The 17,234-nt window shown below is 37.1% G+C and overlaps 1 protein-coding gene across 2 annotated transcripts in view; it reads left to right on the plus strand.

The window, feature by feature from the left end:
* Positions 1 to 17,234, plus strand: part of Fndc3b (fibronectin type III domain containing 3B) — a 338,390-nt gene that overhangs the window by 101,546 nt on the left and 219,610 nt on the right. For both annotated transcript variants that reach the window (XM_047563477.1, XM_047563478.1), the window contains exon 3: positions 3,239 to 3,314. In XM_047563477.1, the coding sequence (XP_047419433.1) occupies positions 3,239 to 3,314 (76 nt within the window). The remainder of the gene's footprint in view (positions 1 to 3,238; positions 3,315 to 17,234) is intronic.

Consider the following 17,234-nt stretch of genomic DNA (forward strand, 5'->3'; position numbering starts at 1 on the left):
ATGAGGTTTGGACAGCTATGCTGTGTTCTACCATTTGTATTTAAGAGAACTTGCAGCAGTTAGATCTGCGTTGTGTGTGTGTGTGTGTGTGTGTGTGTGTGTGTGTGTGGTTGAGGGAGAGAGACAGACAGACAGACACTGGTATGATACAATACAAAAGGTCAGATGTCCTAGTCTGCCAGGGTGTGACTCATGCTCCTCAGGGCTGCATGATGCAAGGCCTGTTGCCGGCAGCTCATTCATGTCTGTTGTCGGGACAGGTCACTGGGGCTGGTGCGTCAAAACTTTATTTTTATCTCTGCTTATTGACAGTGAAAGCAGCAAGGTGGTTAGCCTCCCTCAGTAGAATACATGACTTTCTTTTAAAATATCTTGGTGCAAATATGAATACAGTTTGTTCAAAAAGTGACTTTTGCTTTCACTAAGAAAAATTAGTATTGGGACACAGTAGATTTGCCTGGTTTCTGAGGTAACTTGGTAGATTATAATCTGGTTGCCATAACAACTCAGCAGCAGTGAAAATTACAGAAACTAAACATTTGAAGAGAGGTATTTTGGTAGAATGCTTAAAAGCCCTTTACTTACTGGCTTTCTCCCTGAAGATGTGGGGTGGGAGTCAGGAGTTGAGCTCAGCAAGCAAAGTGGGGAAGGCACCAGTGGATTTGGATGCCTCCAGGCCACATATGAATTGTGGCCTGTGGTGTCAGCATCCACTAAGGAAGGGTTATACTTTTTGTGCAATATGCTAGGCAGATAATGTGACAATCTTGAGCAGACCCCAATTTGGAAATCCTTTTTCTTGCCTGGGACTTTCCATAATATTGGTGAATTGTGGGCTGGGGAGATAGCTTAGTCGGTAGAGTGCTTGCCTTGCAAGCACAAGGCCCTGGTTCGATCCCCCAGCACCGCAAGAAAAAAAAAAAAATATTGGTGAATTGTATTTTCAGAACCAGTATTCAGGACAGATTGTCTGACAATTCTAAGTGTGGCAGAAGATTGTGTAACAATTTGGGGTTGTCAAAGAAAATATGGGACACAGGGTCTTAGGGCCCATTGATTTTTTTTTTTTTTTTTTTTTTCCCTGACTAATTAATCCCACAGGCATATACTACATGCTTATCCCTAGAGCTGTAAACACAAAGTAGATGGCTTCTGCTCTGTTACAGGGATGCTAGAATTTGTACATGGACTTTTAAAAGAACAAGTATAATTTTCTTTATTGAAATGATACTTTATATCACTGGAGTAGAGGTATAGTCTGTATTTATGTAAAAACATTTAACTCAGATGATTTTCATGGTAAATGACTTTAAATGCTTGGTTGCAAAAAAAGCAATCGAAATGTTTATAATCACTCCAGAGATCTGAAGGGATTTCCTTTTGAGTTCTTAAAATGGCACAGTGTGTTTATGTTGGTGAGAACTTGAACATTGAAGACTCAAAGATTATTTGCGTAGTTATTATACAGGAAAAACAAATTGCCTTGAGGTAACTTATGATTTATAATAATGAGAAGCATCAGGAGTGAAGCTTAGACTACTGCCCCTGAACGATCTTTTTTTTTTTTTTTCAGTTTATATACTCCCTAATTTAACAATTTTTAATAACCCAAGCAGTGTCTTCTGTGGTGAATTATTATAAGAAGCAAAATATGTGGATATTAAAAGTTTAGTTTTTAAAGGTGAAATGAGTTTTAGAAAACAGATAAATTATGGTGCATATAGTAAATAAAGTTGACTTTTAAATTGCATCTTATGAAAGTTATTTTCTGAGTTAAAATAATTGTGTGCAGTGGTTTTCCTTATGATTTATGACTTTCTTTCATTCAGTAAAAGTTGTTATTGAGCACTTATTCCATGCCAGGCATATGACTAGAGTCAGATCTTATCCTTATAGCTCCTTGATTAATGAAGGACAAACAGACAACAAAATAGCTGCTTAGCTAATTTATTGCAATTGTAAGTTCTAGGAAAAAAATAAGAGATTTTTTTTGGGGGGGGGGTTAAAAATGCCTAGTGGGGTCCCCTGGCTTGCTCTGAGAGTCAGAGGCCATGTTTTGGCCATGTTTTGAGGATGAGTAGACATTAGCTGGTCAGGGAAGGAATAATGTGTGTGGTGGGCAGAGAGTAGTGGAGAGGCAACAAGGTACGTTGTGGTTTCAAGCCCAGGAGGAATAAAGCTTCATCTGACAACACTGGCACCTGTCAGTTTCTAAAAGTACGTAAGGACTATTTTAATAGTGTTAGCCTTGCACCTTGTGATTTTTAACCATAGTTTTAAAGTTTGGACTGTGACCTTTAATTTGTATTAGATGTAAGTTAGTGATTTTTCCCCATGATATCCTTTGATTAGACCTAAAACTGAGAGGCTGTTGAAAGAACATATTTTGTCATTGTCACTTATGGACTAGTCTTTTGGAAGTCATCTACTAATATTAAACACAAACTCTAGATATTAAATTTGAACATGTGAAGCTGGTTGTGGTGGTGCACATCTGTTACCCCTACTACTCAGGAGGCTGAGGCAGGAGGTTTGCAAGTTTGAGGCCAGCCTAGGCAATTTAGTGAGACCTTTTCTCAAAATGAAACAGGAAAGTCTGGGGGTGTGACTCAGAGGTACAATGTTTGCCTAGTATGAGCAAGACCCTGGTCAGTCTCCAGCACCACAAAAACAAAACACAAAACAAAACACACCTGAGTATTTGGTGGGGCTTATTTATAGTATTATTAATTTATTTTATACTGTTTATTATTTCTTCAGGATCTTATGTGCAGATACTTCTTTTTTGAAACTTGTAATTTTTATGAATTGTTTTCTATTGTTATGTAGAAGACTCTCATTAACTCAGATTAGTAATAGACACTTGGGTGCAGTGTACAGTGGTGTCAGGTCAAAACCACATTTCTGGGCGCAGTTTTCATTAATAAATAAAGTGTTGTGTGTAAATTCATGAAAGGGAAAAAGGAATTGTGCTTTCCAAAGAAAAGGCATCTTAAAATTGAGTTCTTTAAAGTTACATAAGTAACACAGTAGGATTCTCTTGACTAACTTCAAATGCATGTATTCCTTCATCCCTCAAAATTTGAATGAGGTTTAAGATTTATACCCTAAGTTTTGCTTTACATGAGGTTTCTGTGTGATATACTTCCTGCATACTACCTAAACTTAGATAATAAAACTTGAAGAAAAAGTTCAGGTTTTCTAGTATTAAATGGAAATTTATGTGTTATTTTGGCAGGTTATTCTCGTTCAAGTTAATCCAGGTGAGACTTTTACAATAAGAGCGGAGGATGGAACACTTCAGTGCATTCAAGGTAAGAAAGTTTTGGTAAACATCCTAATCAAATAATTTTTTTCCTTATTTTAAAGAAGGAAGGTTTTTCTCATATGTCTAGAGGTTTTCTATGATTTTCTATGATTTTCTAGAGGCAAAATGAAACTGTCCCTCTTTTTTTTTTCTAAAAAATTGTCTCAAATTGTGATGCTAGGCAGTTGATGCTTTTAGTAGTAAAATCTGTATTGGATATCTTAGTTATTTCTGAATAACCAGTCCCTCCGAAATTAGTGACTTAAAACAACAACATTCTCTGTTCCTATGGATCAGGGATTTTGGCCTCTTAGAAAGTTAAGGTCAAAGTATGGGACAGGGCTGCAGTTATTTTAAGACAAATCTGTACATGGATCTTCCAGGTTCACTTTGGTTGTTGGTTTAGTTTTTGGGGACCATTAGAACCTTAACTCAGTTTGTTGTTAAGTGGGTCTCGGTGTGGATGGTGTAGAAGGCTTATTATGTTCTGGCAGCTGGCTTCGTCAGAGCATTTAACTAGAAGGCAAGAAGGAGTCAGTAAGCCCAGCCCACACTCAGGAAAGGGGATTAAATATGGGTGTGAATACCAGGAGGCCAGTCACTGGGGGCCATGCTAGAAAACTGCCCACCACAGCCTTGCCTGTTGGCCCCCAGTGTCCTTTCCACTTGGAGAACACCTTCTCCTGAGATCTCCAGGAATCTTACCTATTTTAGTATCAGCCGAGTCCTGAATCTTGTCATCTAAAGAAGCTCCATATGTAGGTCAGGCTCGTTGGGTATGGTGTATGAGGCCTGCACAGCACCTACAAGCAAGGGGAATACATAGGCACAAGGTCTCCCACTGTGCAGATAGAGTTCTTCAGATGTTTTATGAGTATATAACTTAACTTCACAACCACAGTCCTTCTGCTTTGATCCCCACCTAAAGATTGGAGATATGGGAAGTGGTCAGTTTCTGTTCTTCCTCCCCCAGCCCCCCAGCACATTCTTGGGAATCCTTCTTAGTTCACCCTTAGAAACATCAAGCCTTCTAGGCACCAACTTTTGTTTACTCCAACAGAAGGCACGGTTCATGCCAGTTCCTTCTGGTAGTGATTGAGATTATGGCAAGTAGTAAATTGACATGTAATTTAGATCAGTATTGGGTTATTGATTGGACTGAAATCTCCTCAGAGGACTTGTTTGCAATACATAAACAAATGAGAAGAAATGCCCATCAGTTTAGTTTCCTATAATGAGCTGTGTAGATATATTTGGTTTTTCCATTGCATTCCTTAATGAAACAGCATGGTGCTTTGTAGTTCCATTACTCCCTTTGTATCTTTAAAAGCAAAAATATAGAACATTCTTTTTTGGATTAATGAGTACATTTTTAAAAGATTTAGGCCTAATGAATTTTAACTAAAATTAATCTGAAATGATTTAGTCATTTTGTCAATAATTTTACTGACTGTATTTCTCTTTAGTAAGTGGATATTGCCAGCATTGAAAACCTCAATCTTATTTTGTATTAAATAAAATCATACTTGAAAAACTAGATGAAAAATTACTATATAGTATAAAATTGGGATTTTCAGTTTAGTAAGAAAGCAATTGAGCCTCTGGTTATAGTAACATTGGCATCCTGTGACAGGTAGATCCTGTCCCTGTACAACCAAGTGTGTGTAATAGAATCTATGAAAGCAATTTGTGGCTAGAGCAATGTATATAAAATCTAGTCTTTAGTGCCACCTGAGTTCACTTTGGTAAACTTGTAGTTTACTTCTAAGGAGCATGTGCATACTTGCTTTCTTATATTCTTGTATTTAGCTTCTTCCCCACTTTTTTTTTTTTTGAGTTCAAGTCAGTAACTGGTGTACTCTACAGGAAATGTTGCAAGTATATTGCTCTGTTCACAATGGGAGCTTTGTATTTATTCATGATGATAACTTGGAGATAAGTGAGACTAACACTCTTGCAGTGATTTAAAAAATGCCTTTGACTAAAGCAGAATTGTGAAGCCCATTTATCTTTGGCTCCCCCAGCGTTCCTATTCTTTGTTTTCCTCTGAAGACCCAGATACTTCAATTATCTTCATTTGGGTTATTGGAGATACCTGGCCCAATTAATTGAAGTGGCCTGGGAAAGAATGGGAAGGACCAGGGCTAGAAACCAAGTGCTGTGCTAGGATTGGAAAGCACTGTGACAATAGGATGAACTTCAGAAACTGGAAGGAAAGTTGCCTGGCAGGCTGAACCCCAAGTCTAGACCCACTGCCTGCCTGCCACTAATGTGTAACAGGTAGTCGCCTGTGCACAAAATTCAAAAGCCTTTGTTGGAGTTCCAGTGTGAGTTAGTGATGTTTCACTCCAGGTGGGTAGAGCATAGTGTGTGGGATGTGGAAACAGGTGAAATATTTGTAAATTCCAGCACACGTTATGCCATCCTTACTCTTTATACAGGGATGCCATCTCTGTGGTTACTGTGCTGTACATTCTCTATCATTTAGAGTATGGTAGGTACGCTTGAAGACCCCGAGGCTTGTGGATAGTGATTCATGCTCAAAATCACACAACCAGGAAAAGGGTAGAGTCGAGCTTTCATCCCCAGCTCTCTCACTCTGGAGCCTGAGTTCTTCATTACTTTGTTCCGTGGCTTTCTATCAGAGAGGACTCCATTTTCCTCAGGCGTGTGACAAGAGCAAGGTGGATTCCTATTCCAGAAATAACAGGATTTCTGGGCACAATGCCAGGATGAGTGCTCAGAAGGCCAGGGTGAGACAGAGATGGTTTGCACAAAACGGATGGGATGGTGGGGTCTTGAGAATAAGATAGCGGCTTAGTTGAAAGAACTAAGATGTGCTTAGTAGTTTAGGGTTGACTAGCAGACATGTGATGCAGGGTGTCCTGGCTTAGAACTCTCTAAGTTATTTCCACCTAGGATTGGTCTCAGATTTGGGTGGGCCGAGCTTCTAAGTGGGTTTCCAGCTCCAGCTGCTGGGAGTCGGGAGGCCTGGTATAATAGGAGGTAATATTTTCCTATTTTCTTTTTGGAAACCCACTGGGAAAGAATTAGAAACTGAGTCATATTGTAGTGGAACCTTCTGAAAGAAGCATTTGCATTTTAGTAGAGAAATTTTTTTTTTCCTTTTCTGTCTCTGTTTTAAATTGAGGCGAGGGGTCAGTGGTGGTGGTGGAAGGATATTCCTGGAAACTTTGGAAGTTACACCCATTGCTTATGTCATGGTTGAAACTGTCTGCCTAGTAACGTGGCTGTTTCAGCACTAGCCAGGCAGGTTAGGGATTGCTTTGGAGGAACTAGTGGTAGAAAATGGAGTTAACTGCTGGGCCTTCCTGGAAACTTTGAAATCACACCGTCTGAGGCCATCCCTCTTGGTTTGTAGTTTAATTTGTTAGCTTAATAATTTTCCCTATAAGACATTGTGGGATCACTGGAAAGACCCCAGAAACTAATTCATTAAAAGGCAGCTTAGAAGTTGAAAGCATTAATATTGGAGAATATTGTTACTTTGGGACAAAATAAGATTTTGTTTTCATGGGAATGTCCTTGGTGATAATGAAGGAAGAAAAACACAGGAAACATACAATACGCTGTGAAAGCAGATTCATTTCTAATGGAATATTTCTCAATATTTTCCATGAAACATGAATCATAGGTCTTGAAGGGGCCACACGAGGGCATGGTTCATTTTCACTTGGAGACTGTACTGTACCTATGACATCCCAGACAAAAGATTTTTCGTTTCTTGGCCAGATGAAACTGTATAAAGAACTAATTGTTAGGGGGGAAGAAAGAATCTTAGCAATCAATATGAATCCTTGCCTTTGCTTAGAGTCAGGATTTAATGGAGGGCAGCTGCGGATCTCGTTCTTTTCATGTCCTCGTCTGGGCTGAGGTGCTGGCAGTGCCGCTTACTTCCTGTCCACACATGCCATCTTTTTATCTGGGCCATTTCTCTGCTCCCTGTAAAATCCTCCAGCCAACACAAATACCTACTTCCTGGAAGGCTCTAGGCCTGTCTCTCCCAAGAACCCTCCTGGACCACTGTAATCCAGCCTCTAGATTCAGGAGGGGCAGGGAGAGGTACCTCTGCTGACTCTGAAGTCAGCTGTGACAGGGGCAGTATCCTTTACCCAAGCCCTGAGGCCAGTGATCATCACTGATGGCACTCTGATTTGGTAGGATGTCAACTATGATGGCTTTTCTTTTAAAGGTTACCATTCTACTGGGAGCTGAAAGATGCTTAGTTGCATACTTTTAGTGGTCGCTAAATTCTCTATAGAACTTTCAAAGTTCAGTTCACATTGAGAACTGAAGCTAACTGTTTGCTTTAGAGAAACATTTAAATTCTTAAACATTCTCATAATGATCTTATTTAAATACTGCAGTTTTTAAAATTTGTTTTAAGACTAATGCATGCAAATTGTGAGCATGAAGAAAATAAGTGAATGTCCTGTGCTAGGAGGAAGAACAGCTGAGTGTGGTGGTGCCTGCCTGTAATCCTGGCTGAAGCAGGAGGAATACAGGTTCAAGGCCAGCCTCAGCGACTTGGTGAGAGCCCGTCTCAAAAGATACAAAGGGCTGGTGATGTAGCTTAGTGATAAAGCGCCCTGGATTCAATCCCCAAAACCAAAAAAGAAAATAGATGAAAATGAAAATGTTTAGACACCACCATTATTTTAATACATTTAAAAATATTTAATCACCAGTTGTTTTTGTCCAAAATAACTTAGATCTTTTACACCAATGTTTGCCCTGCTAACTTGTGTTCAGTGAGTTGAAACCTCAAAATAACAAATTGACAGCAGAATCTATGGTAGCGGGGAGACTCAAGAACCTTACTCTATACGCCATGTCCAAACAGAGAAACAACATGTATCCCATTTGTTTACAATAAAAAAAAAAAGAACCTTACTCTGAGCTAACCTTAGCTTTGAAGCTGTTAGAAGGTGCAGCTTTTTCCTTCTCTTATTTCCCTTAAGCCTCTTCAGCTCTGTGTCTAATTCTACCCCAGCTCCAGCATGTGTGGGAACCGTATCATTGATGAACGCCATTTCTGCTCAGTGGCTCTGTGAATGACACCATTGAGAGCTGTTTCATGTTTCTGAATTTCCTCATTTGTCTCCTCCCTCCCTCCTTCCCCATCCCCCCCGTGTGTGATTCCGCATCCTGAATGTTACAGGGACCTTAATGCTACGTTCTTTGTTATTTTTATTTTTAACTTATGCTTTCATTACACTTATTAGGCTTGTTTGACATATTAAAACACTGACCTGTTATTCTTTCTAAGAATTTTATGACAGGTCTTAGGGAACTCAGGTTGTCTCTTGCTCTGTTTATTGTGAAATGTCATGAATAGTGTCATAGCTTGGGTTTACAAGCTAAGGTAGGCTATAATTTCAAAAGCAAGGTTTCTAAATGGCCTGTTTCTTTAATGCAAGTTCTGCATATGTATGAGAAATTCCTGTTTTACTAGTTTAAAACCCAGGAAAGAGGACCTGTTGTAAATGAACTCTGTCTTTAGAGTTTGAACCCTTGCCATGGCTTCAATGCAACCGATTTTTGATTTAAAAAAGAATATTTAGGTGGTTTGAACATGAACTTATAGTGTGAATGCATGGAATACTTCTGTACCTTTTATTACTTTGGATGCAGAGATTATTGTGATTTGATTATATTTAATTGTTTATAGAATGCCTGCATTAGAAATTACATCTTCCTATTATAAGATTAGGATTTGGGGAGCTGGTTTTTCTGTACAAGAAACCCCTTGGAAAACACATCGATTTGCATTTGGGTGTTTAAAAGACATTTTTAATAATCGGAAATTTTTTGCGAACACTTAGGCCTCACTTGAAAATCTTTTAGAATTGAAAATAGCAGTCCTTTCACTCAGGTGAACTTCAGTGTTATGCCAATTTTTGTGATTGACCCAAGATAACTGTATTTGGTAAGTGTTACTTCACAGTCCAGTAGGGAGGCTCCAAACCGAGAGAGTGTGTATTTAGGAAAATTTGAATTATCTCACCAACTTTCCAGTCCATCTTATAACTCTTAAATATTAGCTTCAAGAGAAATCAGTCCTTTACCTGTGTCTGTATTTGTTTTATTAGAATTTTCCATTTTTCCATGCTTATTTCCCCATGAAATATTGGAGAAAATGACTTTAAACTTTTGAGCATACCTGACCTCTGAAATGTTTGGGGACTTTATTTTGTGTATGATTTAGCTTTTCCTCCAAACAAGGACCAATACATGCCTACTTGTTACAAATAGGTATTCCATATGCTGACCAGATAGGTCTCTTTACAGACAACAGCTTACTGCTGAGTAACTTGAAGTTTATGAACAGGTGTTCTCAGGCTGGTAAGTTCTGAGGGGCCCATCGCAGAAAGTCCAATTTATGGAAGGGTGAGAGGAAAAGCCATGATGGTACTTACCACTGTCTTCAGGAATTGAGTATTGTCATGGATGAGTTGCATTAATGCCAAACCTTGTTTCTTGCCCAGGAGGTGTTGAGTAATTTTTTTAACAAAGTATCTGGTATTTCTGTTGCTATCTTTCTCTTTCTGCCCTTGATTACCTTGATTGTTACTATTTTTATACTTGTATAATTATGAAATTTTAAGCAAAACTTCACTCAGTTTTATATCATCAGATTCTCTGTGGTCTTTTTTCTTGAAGTAGAATTTTAGTGATTTGTTATAATATGTAAAGATTAATAGGTATTAAGTATTCAGATTAAATGCTCTCTAGCACGAATCCTGGTCTTTTGCTAGCTAGTGTTTGCCCTCTTAGCCTCACTTTCCTCTTTTAAAATGGGAATAGTGTTTGTACCCATCTGATAGGGTTGTGAGATAATCCACTGTTAAGTGCCATTATTTTCATCATCATCTGTCATGTACACAGCTTTGCTAATTATTTTTTTTCCTGAAGAGGCTTCACAATTAATTGTGGGCAATGACTTATTGTCCTACTTGTGGAAATCAGTTGAAGTTCCAGCCTGGTTTCATTGCTTATTTATAATAGGCTTTCATGGGGTGCTAATGATGGTACCAGTTCAAACATTTCAGATGAAGATTTATGGGAATGTGTATACTGTTCAGATATAGGATTGTAACTAAAACAGTGAACCCACTGTTCCATGCATTTCAAGTAAGTCTTGTTGTCGTTGAAGCTTCAGTTGCTTTTCTTTGGATAATAGCTCTTAACTCTCACACCATGCTTGAGCAGCCACCCATATTCACATGAGCCCTTAGAACCTTCTATTGTACCCAAGAAAGCAGTTCCTCTGAGTTTGCCTCTCCTTCTGTAGACCTTGCCTTTTACATTTCCATTAAATTCTGTACTTCTTCAAATCTTTATTTAGTACACCCTACTCTTAAGACAATGCTAAGGGACAGAGAGGCATTTTGGTAAGATCATTATAGGTTTTGGAGTGAGATTATCTGGTTTAGAAATTCCTGCATGTAGATATATATTGTAAAATTACTTCTGCACACTCCAGCTTCCTTTTCTGTAGAACTGGAATAATATCTGTCTTGAAGGATTGCTGTGAGGACTAAATGAGAAACGGTATGGGAAAACACTATGAATATTTCTGAGTACAGTAAGGGTCCAGTATATAAGAACCATTATTAAACTTCAGGTCTTCCTTTCATTTTTGTTACTTATCACCTTAAAAACATTTCAGAAAGCCTACATGAACTTGGGTTATTAGAAATTTTTAGATATGCTCACATTTCAGTCCTATTACCTCAAATAATACATTTAAAAATGATACAATGGGAGTATAACTTCTGTACTTTTTGCCTTTTGGGCTTTTAATCAATGATTAAAGTATCATCTCTGAAGGTACCACTGTTTGGAGTTCTTTACATACAGATCTTTGCATGTAAGGTAGTTCAGAAAAGCAAACAGTGTCACATTGCTTTAATTGTCTGGCACATTTTATTTCACAGCTTGTAGTCCTTTATTTTTTGCTTTCTTCTTTCTGTTCTTCTTATTCTTATACTTTCAACTTGAAATAGAAAAGTTTGTTAGTGTCTTTAAGGAAGACTGGATTGCGTTCTTTAAGGGTAAGGGTCAAATCTTAGTTAACTTTGTAACTCAGTGCCTGTCTGTCAGTCACTAGGTATAGGTATTCAGGATTAAGGAAGGTCATTTCTTAGCTTAGTTTGTTAGGGCCATCATAATCAAAATACCAGATGAATGGCTAATAAAAAAAGAAATTTATTCTGGGAATTCTGAGATCAGGACATTGGCATATGGTGTCTGATGCAGGGAGACCTTCTGGTTCACAAATGATGCTTTCTTACTATAGCCTCACCTGGTTAGAAGGGCTAGAGATCTTTCTTGGGTCTCTTAAAGAGTACTAATCCCATTTATGAGGACTTTACCTTTAAGATCTACTTATGTTCCAAAGACTCCACCTCCTAATATCACCTTGGGGGGTTAGGATTTCAACATATGAATTTTCCACAAATAGCAATACTATTAAAGATTCATGTAAAAATGATGGAAGAATCCTCTTAATTTACAGAAGTTCTTTTTCTTTCCTTTTTGTTATTATGCATAGGTAATTAAATATGGTTATTTTTATTCTTGGTTTCCCAAACTAAGACAAGAAATGCAGACTTGTGAATGTGTTTCCAAAGACAGTTCTGAAGAAATCCAGCATATGAGTTATCCTCTCATACTTTTAAAAATCATGAGGGAGGGCTGGGGATGCAGCTCAGTGATACAATGGTTGGCTAGCAAGTGTGAGACCCTCGGTTCAATGCCCAGCAGTGGAAAAAAAGGACAGATTTATTATTATATTCATTCTTATAAGAACTTTTTTTCTTTTGGGGATAATAGGCTGGGGACATATTTTTAAAGCTACTTGATATTAAAAAATATACCAAATTTTTTTGCCAGGCATAATATTTTGTGTGAACAGAAAATATTTTAATTACTCATTAATCTTTAATTATTTTGTTGCATATAAAATTGTAGCATTTATGTGTAGTCATAAATTCTCAATAAACTCTATATCATATCTAGGAATTGAGTATACTTTAGATTTTAAATGAATCTGTATGGAGTCTAAATGAAGTCATTTTAATAGTTTTTCTTCCACTAACAGGGTGACCGAAGTGGCAATCATAGACAGGCAGTGATCCTGTGGAGGGCATTGTGGGTGGGATGTAGGAGGAACAGAAGTGAGAGATATCTAGGAGACACCCGTGGGTTGGTGACCCATGGGGGTTCCCTGAAGAGAGAGAGGATGAGAGGAAAGAGTGGAAGAGTCTCCGGTAGGCACTGGATAAATTGTAGGATATTTTCCTAAGATGGTTAAATATGGTCATTTAGAAACATTACTAACCTATAATGTAGGCAAGAGTTACTAAACATTGTTTTTTGTTTTGTTTCTTTCATTTTTTTTTTAAATTAACCTAATTGGACAAGTATTAAGATTAACAACAGAATAAAAAGGCAGACATTTATTTATTTATTTATTTAAGTATCTTTTTCTGTTTCTCAATTTGGGCATATCCTCTTTGAAGAGTGTTTTGAGTGACTTGGAAGTATTAAATAGTATTTAGCATACTATTTCTAAGGATGTGAAGACAGTTGACTAAATGGAGAGTATGTTTACTTCTTTCTGGACCCCTATAAATCTTAATAAAACTGACCTCAGGATTGTCCACTTTATTGGTCTTTAGACTCTTACTTTTGGGGTCTTTGAATGTATCTTACATTTCTTGTATGAATGCAACCCCCCCCCCCTTTGCAATTTGGAGAAGAAAGTTGTTTTCAAGTATCCAAGTCTTTTTGTGTTTGAGTTAAAATGCATAATTAATGCATACATTCCAAAATTTAAATATAATATCTTTATGGACACTTTATATATTGTAGTGTGAGCCAGAATTAATAACAGCCTTGTGGTGTCTTTCTGGCTTTAGAAATTTTCACATTATTACTTTATTGGAAAAGTTTTCATGTATTGTCATTATAGTTTTTGTTTTAAACTGACAAGAAAGAGTCCTGGAATCAAGAGTTAACTAGAGATTTTCAATCTCAGCTGCATATCAGAATAACTTGTGGTTTAGAAACTACCAATACCCAGACCCTCTCCCCTACAGTCTAACAGTTCCCCTGGGGTTAGACAGTGACCTCTCTCTACAATTAGCCTAGAGGTCAGCTTTTACAGTTTTTTGTTTTGTTTTGTTTTTTCCTCTCAAGTATCTTTCATTTGCTTCAGATATTCAGGTCTTTTTGTGCCTGACTTAAAATGCAAATATTGTATGATTTAAATATGATTGACCTTAGAAGAATCAGAATATAAGCATTTTTCTTAGTGTATCTTTAGGTAAAAATGTTCTCCTTGTTAGGGTTCTAACCACACGGGTTTTATTTCTTGTTTTGTTTGCAGTTCTCACTGAAGTTGATAAATACTCTTACTCTCATGTAGATGTCAAAATAAACCCTGCTTGTACCATTTTGAACTGCCACATCTTTAGCAGTTGCCCAATGTGTTTTGCACTAGGTCCGGGAGTGTTCCTGTTCTGTTCCTGATGCACGGTGGCACAGTGTGACAAAACAAGCATTTAGGCACAACTAGAACTTAATTGTCTTCTATTGTGGCAAGTAATCTTTGCAGGTAGTGTAGTCAAGTGTTTATACTTAAATTCTTTGAGTAAATTCTTTTGAGTGTAAGCATGAGAGTTAAAAAAAAGTATTAATAAAATATAATGAAAGAAAGGAACTGTTATCCCACGAGTTAGAAATCAAGATCTAAGATTAATATGACTAATTTAGTTTTAGTTAATCATCAAGACCTTATTCTATGGATCAAGTAAGCACTTACTATTTGAAAAAATGTGTAGTTCTTACATTATATACTTCAGGAAAAGGCATATCTAACTTCTCAGAATTTTTAAATTGGTTCTGTTGACATTCTAGTTTGTAACTTTTTCACACCAAAATTACTTGGGAGAAAAATGGATGTTTAAAGGTTGATCTCTAAGGCTAATTATAGAGAGTTATCAAGTTGTATCAACTCAGGGGAATTGTCACATTATAAGGGATAGGTCCTGGGCATTAGTTTTTAAATTGCAGGTCTTTCTAATATGCAACAGAGATGGAGAATCTGTGGTTAACCTAACCCTCAGGAAAGCTCAAACTTTCACTGTGTATATCACATTGCCACGTACCTGTGACTCTTCATCTGGGTTCGCCTTCTTTAGGAAGTTTGGTAGTTTTTTTTTTGAAGAACCTAAAGATCTTTACTTTTATATTCACATATTTATTAAATAAAATCTCTATGATGACTGTGCTGAACATTTTAAAATTGCTCTTTAGCTTTTATTGTAAATTTCTGTGAATATTAAACAGGGGTTTAAGCTTGAGTTTGAGTTTAAGCTTCCAACAGAATAGATTTATTTTACCCTTTAGATATAAATATATCAACACGTTATTTTAATTAATTCAGAGTTGATTGAAACAGGTAATGTGTACAGCATGGATGGAACTAAAAAAGTGAGATGAAAAAATAGCCATCTTACAACTTTCATTTCAGAAGTGGAGATGCTTCTTTGAGCATTTGCCTTTTTGAAAGAGTTGAGCTGGAAGTTGCTTTCCTTTCAATTCCCTTTATCTAGATCAGGATGAGAACCTTGAATGGTGTGGGTGTCCAGGAAAAGCTTGATGCTTGATTGAGCTGGTCCTTAAAATAAATGGATCCCAGAGTATGACAGTGCCCCTGATGATTTCCAGTAGGTAGTACCTTGGTTCTCAGGCTTGAACCTGGATCAGAATCACCTGGAGAACTTGTTAATAAAACAATAGCTACTCCCACCCCCAGTATCTCTGATTCAAGTCTGTAAATAGATGGGACTGAGAATTTGTATTTCTAAGATGTTCCTGATATTCTTGATTTAGGACTTCTGAGAACAGCTAAGATAGGAGATGGTTATGGTGGGGTATACTTGTAAAAAAAAAAAAAAAAAAAAAAAAAAAAAAGGAGATTTATTAGAAACAAGACTCTTAGAATTAAGCTTGGTCATAGAATGGACAAAGGGGATAAAGTCCAAGGAAATGCAGAATACGAAAGACAAATTGACTTAAGATTTCTTCATTCATAAGCTCACAGAAGTTTTTCTTCTCTTTGTGTCTGAAAAATTTCCCCTCCACTTCAATTCCATTGAACTGAGATTTGAACCTTATTTTCAAAGGATTTGTTTTTATAGTTTTTCAGTTTACATCTCCAAATTCAGTTGCCATATTGTTAGGAATTTATTTTTCTCTATGCTTCAATTTCCACATGATGAGAATAATTAGGATTGCTAAAGATATTGATTTTTTTTATTTTTTTATTTTTTATGGTTCTGGGGATTGAACCCAAGGTCTTGGGCCATTCTGGGCAAGTGCTGTACCACTGAGCTATACACCCAGGCCTTCTAGTGATATTTTAAAGTTCAATAAATAGTATTTATATAATATTTGAAGATCAATGAGTTAGGAAACTTGTACAAATATGAAAAATATTCTGAAGAGATGATGCATATATTGCTGTATTCATAAGCAAGTACATCTCCCTGGTCTGCTGGCCTTAGTTAAGAAACAAACCAAAGGGGAGGATTAAAAAGTAGGTGGACTGATATGGAACTGGCTTTGCTCTGTAAAGTATTTTTAAAGAAACAGGAAAGTTTTAAAGCTTGAAACTGGGGGGAAAGGAAGTGACTCAGAATTCAAAATAGATAGGACTCTGCACCACTAGTGCTCAGGAACTGAGAAATGCTGGCTCCAGAGAGGAGAGAGACCAGCCGTGAGAGATGGTGGAGGTTAGGGAATGGCTCCATAGAAACGTGGGAAACTCTCACATGGACAGGGCACCACTGTAGAAATTTAGACATTGTGCCCTGTTGTAAAAACCAGTTTTAAGCGTCAAGTTTTTGATTCCCTGGCTGATTATTAGTAGTGATGGTTTTAATGCTGAGGAGTGTTCTCATAGTCTTTAGGAGAGTTCTGCTGTTATTCTGTGAGTTGAGTTCATTGATAATTTTTCTGTTCTTCATTGCACCTGTCATACTCCTATCAGCAATTAGCATTCTTCAGAAGTGAACAGAATGCCACCCTCCAGCTCAGATGTAACTCAAGAACAACAGGTGCGTTCTGCCTGTTTCTTGGCTAGACCCAGAATAGTCAGAAGGCAAGTAATTAACCATAGAACAGACGTTAAAGAAAATGAGATTCTTCAGAATTTGAGCCAAAGTGCTGCACAGTAACTCTGGATATGTATTTAAGAGATGTAGGAAATGGCTCAACAGGAAGGGTGAAATAGCCTTTCTAATCTGGCCTCTTTAAAATTTATTTCAAGCCTATTTCCCTTCATTGATAAAAATCTTATTAACTGTGTGCCTTCTTCCACAGACCCTCTGTTTTGTGCAACTTGAAAGAAAATTGGTTTACATCAAAATGTCATTGGACTTGAACTCACAGTAAAAATCAGTTGTTTATTTCTTAATCCTGTTCTCTTCTCTTTTAAATGAAAGAAACCTGATGAAATCTGGCTCTGAGAAGAGCAAAAGAATTTCTTGATACAGATTTAACTTCCCTTTCTATTCAGTCTGGTTCCATTTATTAGGGCCACAGGTTTCCTCACCATAAAATAAGGGAATGAAATCAGATTACTTCTAAAATTCTACCTACCTTTCAAGCTCTTTCTCCTCTCTCGCTTTCAGTTTCTTTAGAGTTCTTTCCCATTATATGACCCTAATTTTTATGAAAATATTAAAGCTTTACTTAAATAGATTAAGTGTGGGCATACTTTCAGAGCTTAATTATCTAGGATTTTTCTGTTTGAAAGTGAAGTTATTAAATTATCATTGGACACTTTATGTACTACATGAATTTCTCCAAAATTTTATTAGCATATGTTAAT

Source organism: Sciurus carolinensis, chromosome 9 (genome assembly GCF_902686445.1).
Source record: "Sciurus carolinensis chromosome 9, mSciCar1.2, whole genome shotgun sequence".
Lineage (NCBI taxonomy): Eukaryota > Metazoa > Chordata > Mammalia > Rodentia > Sciuridae > Sciurus > Sciurus carolinensis.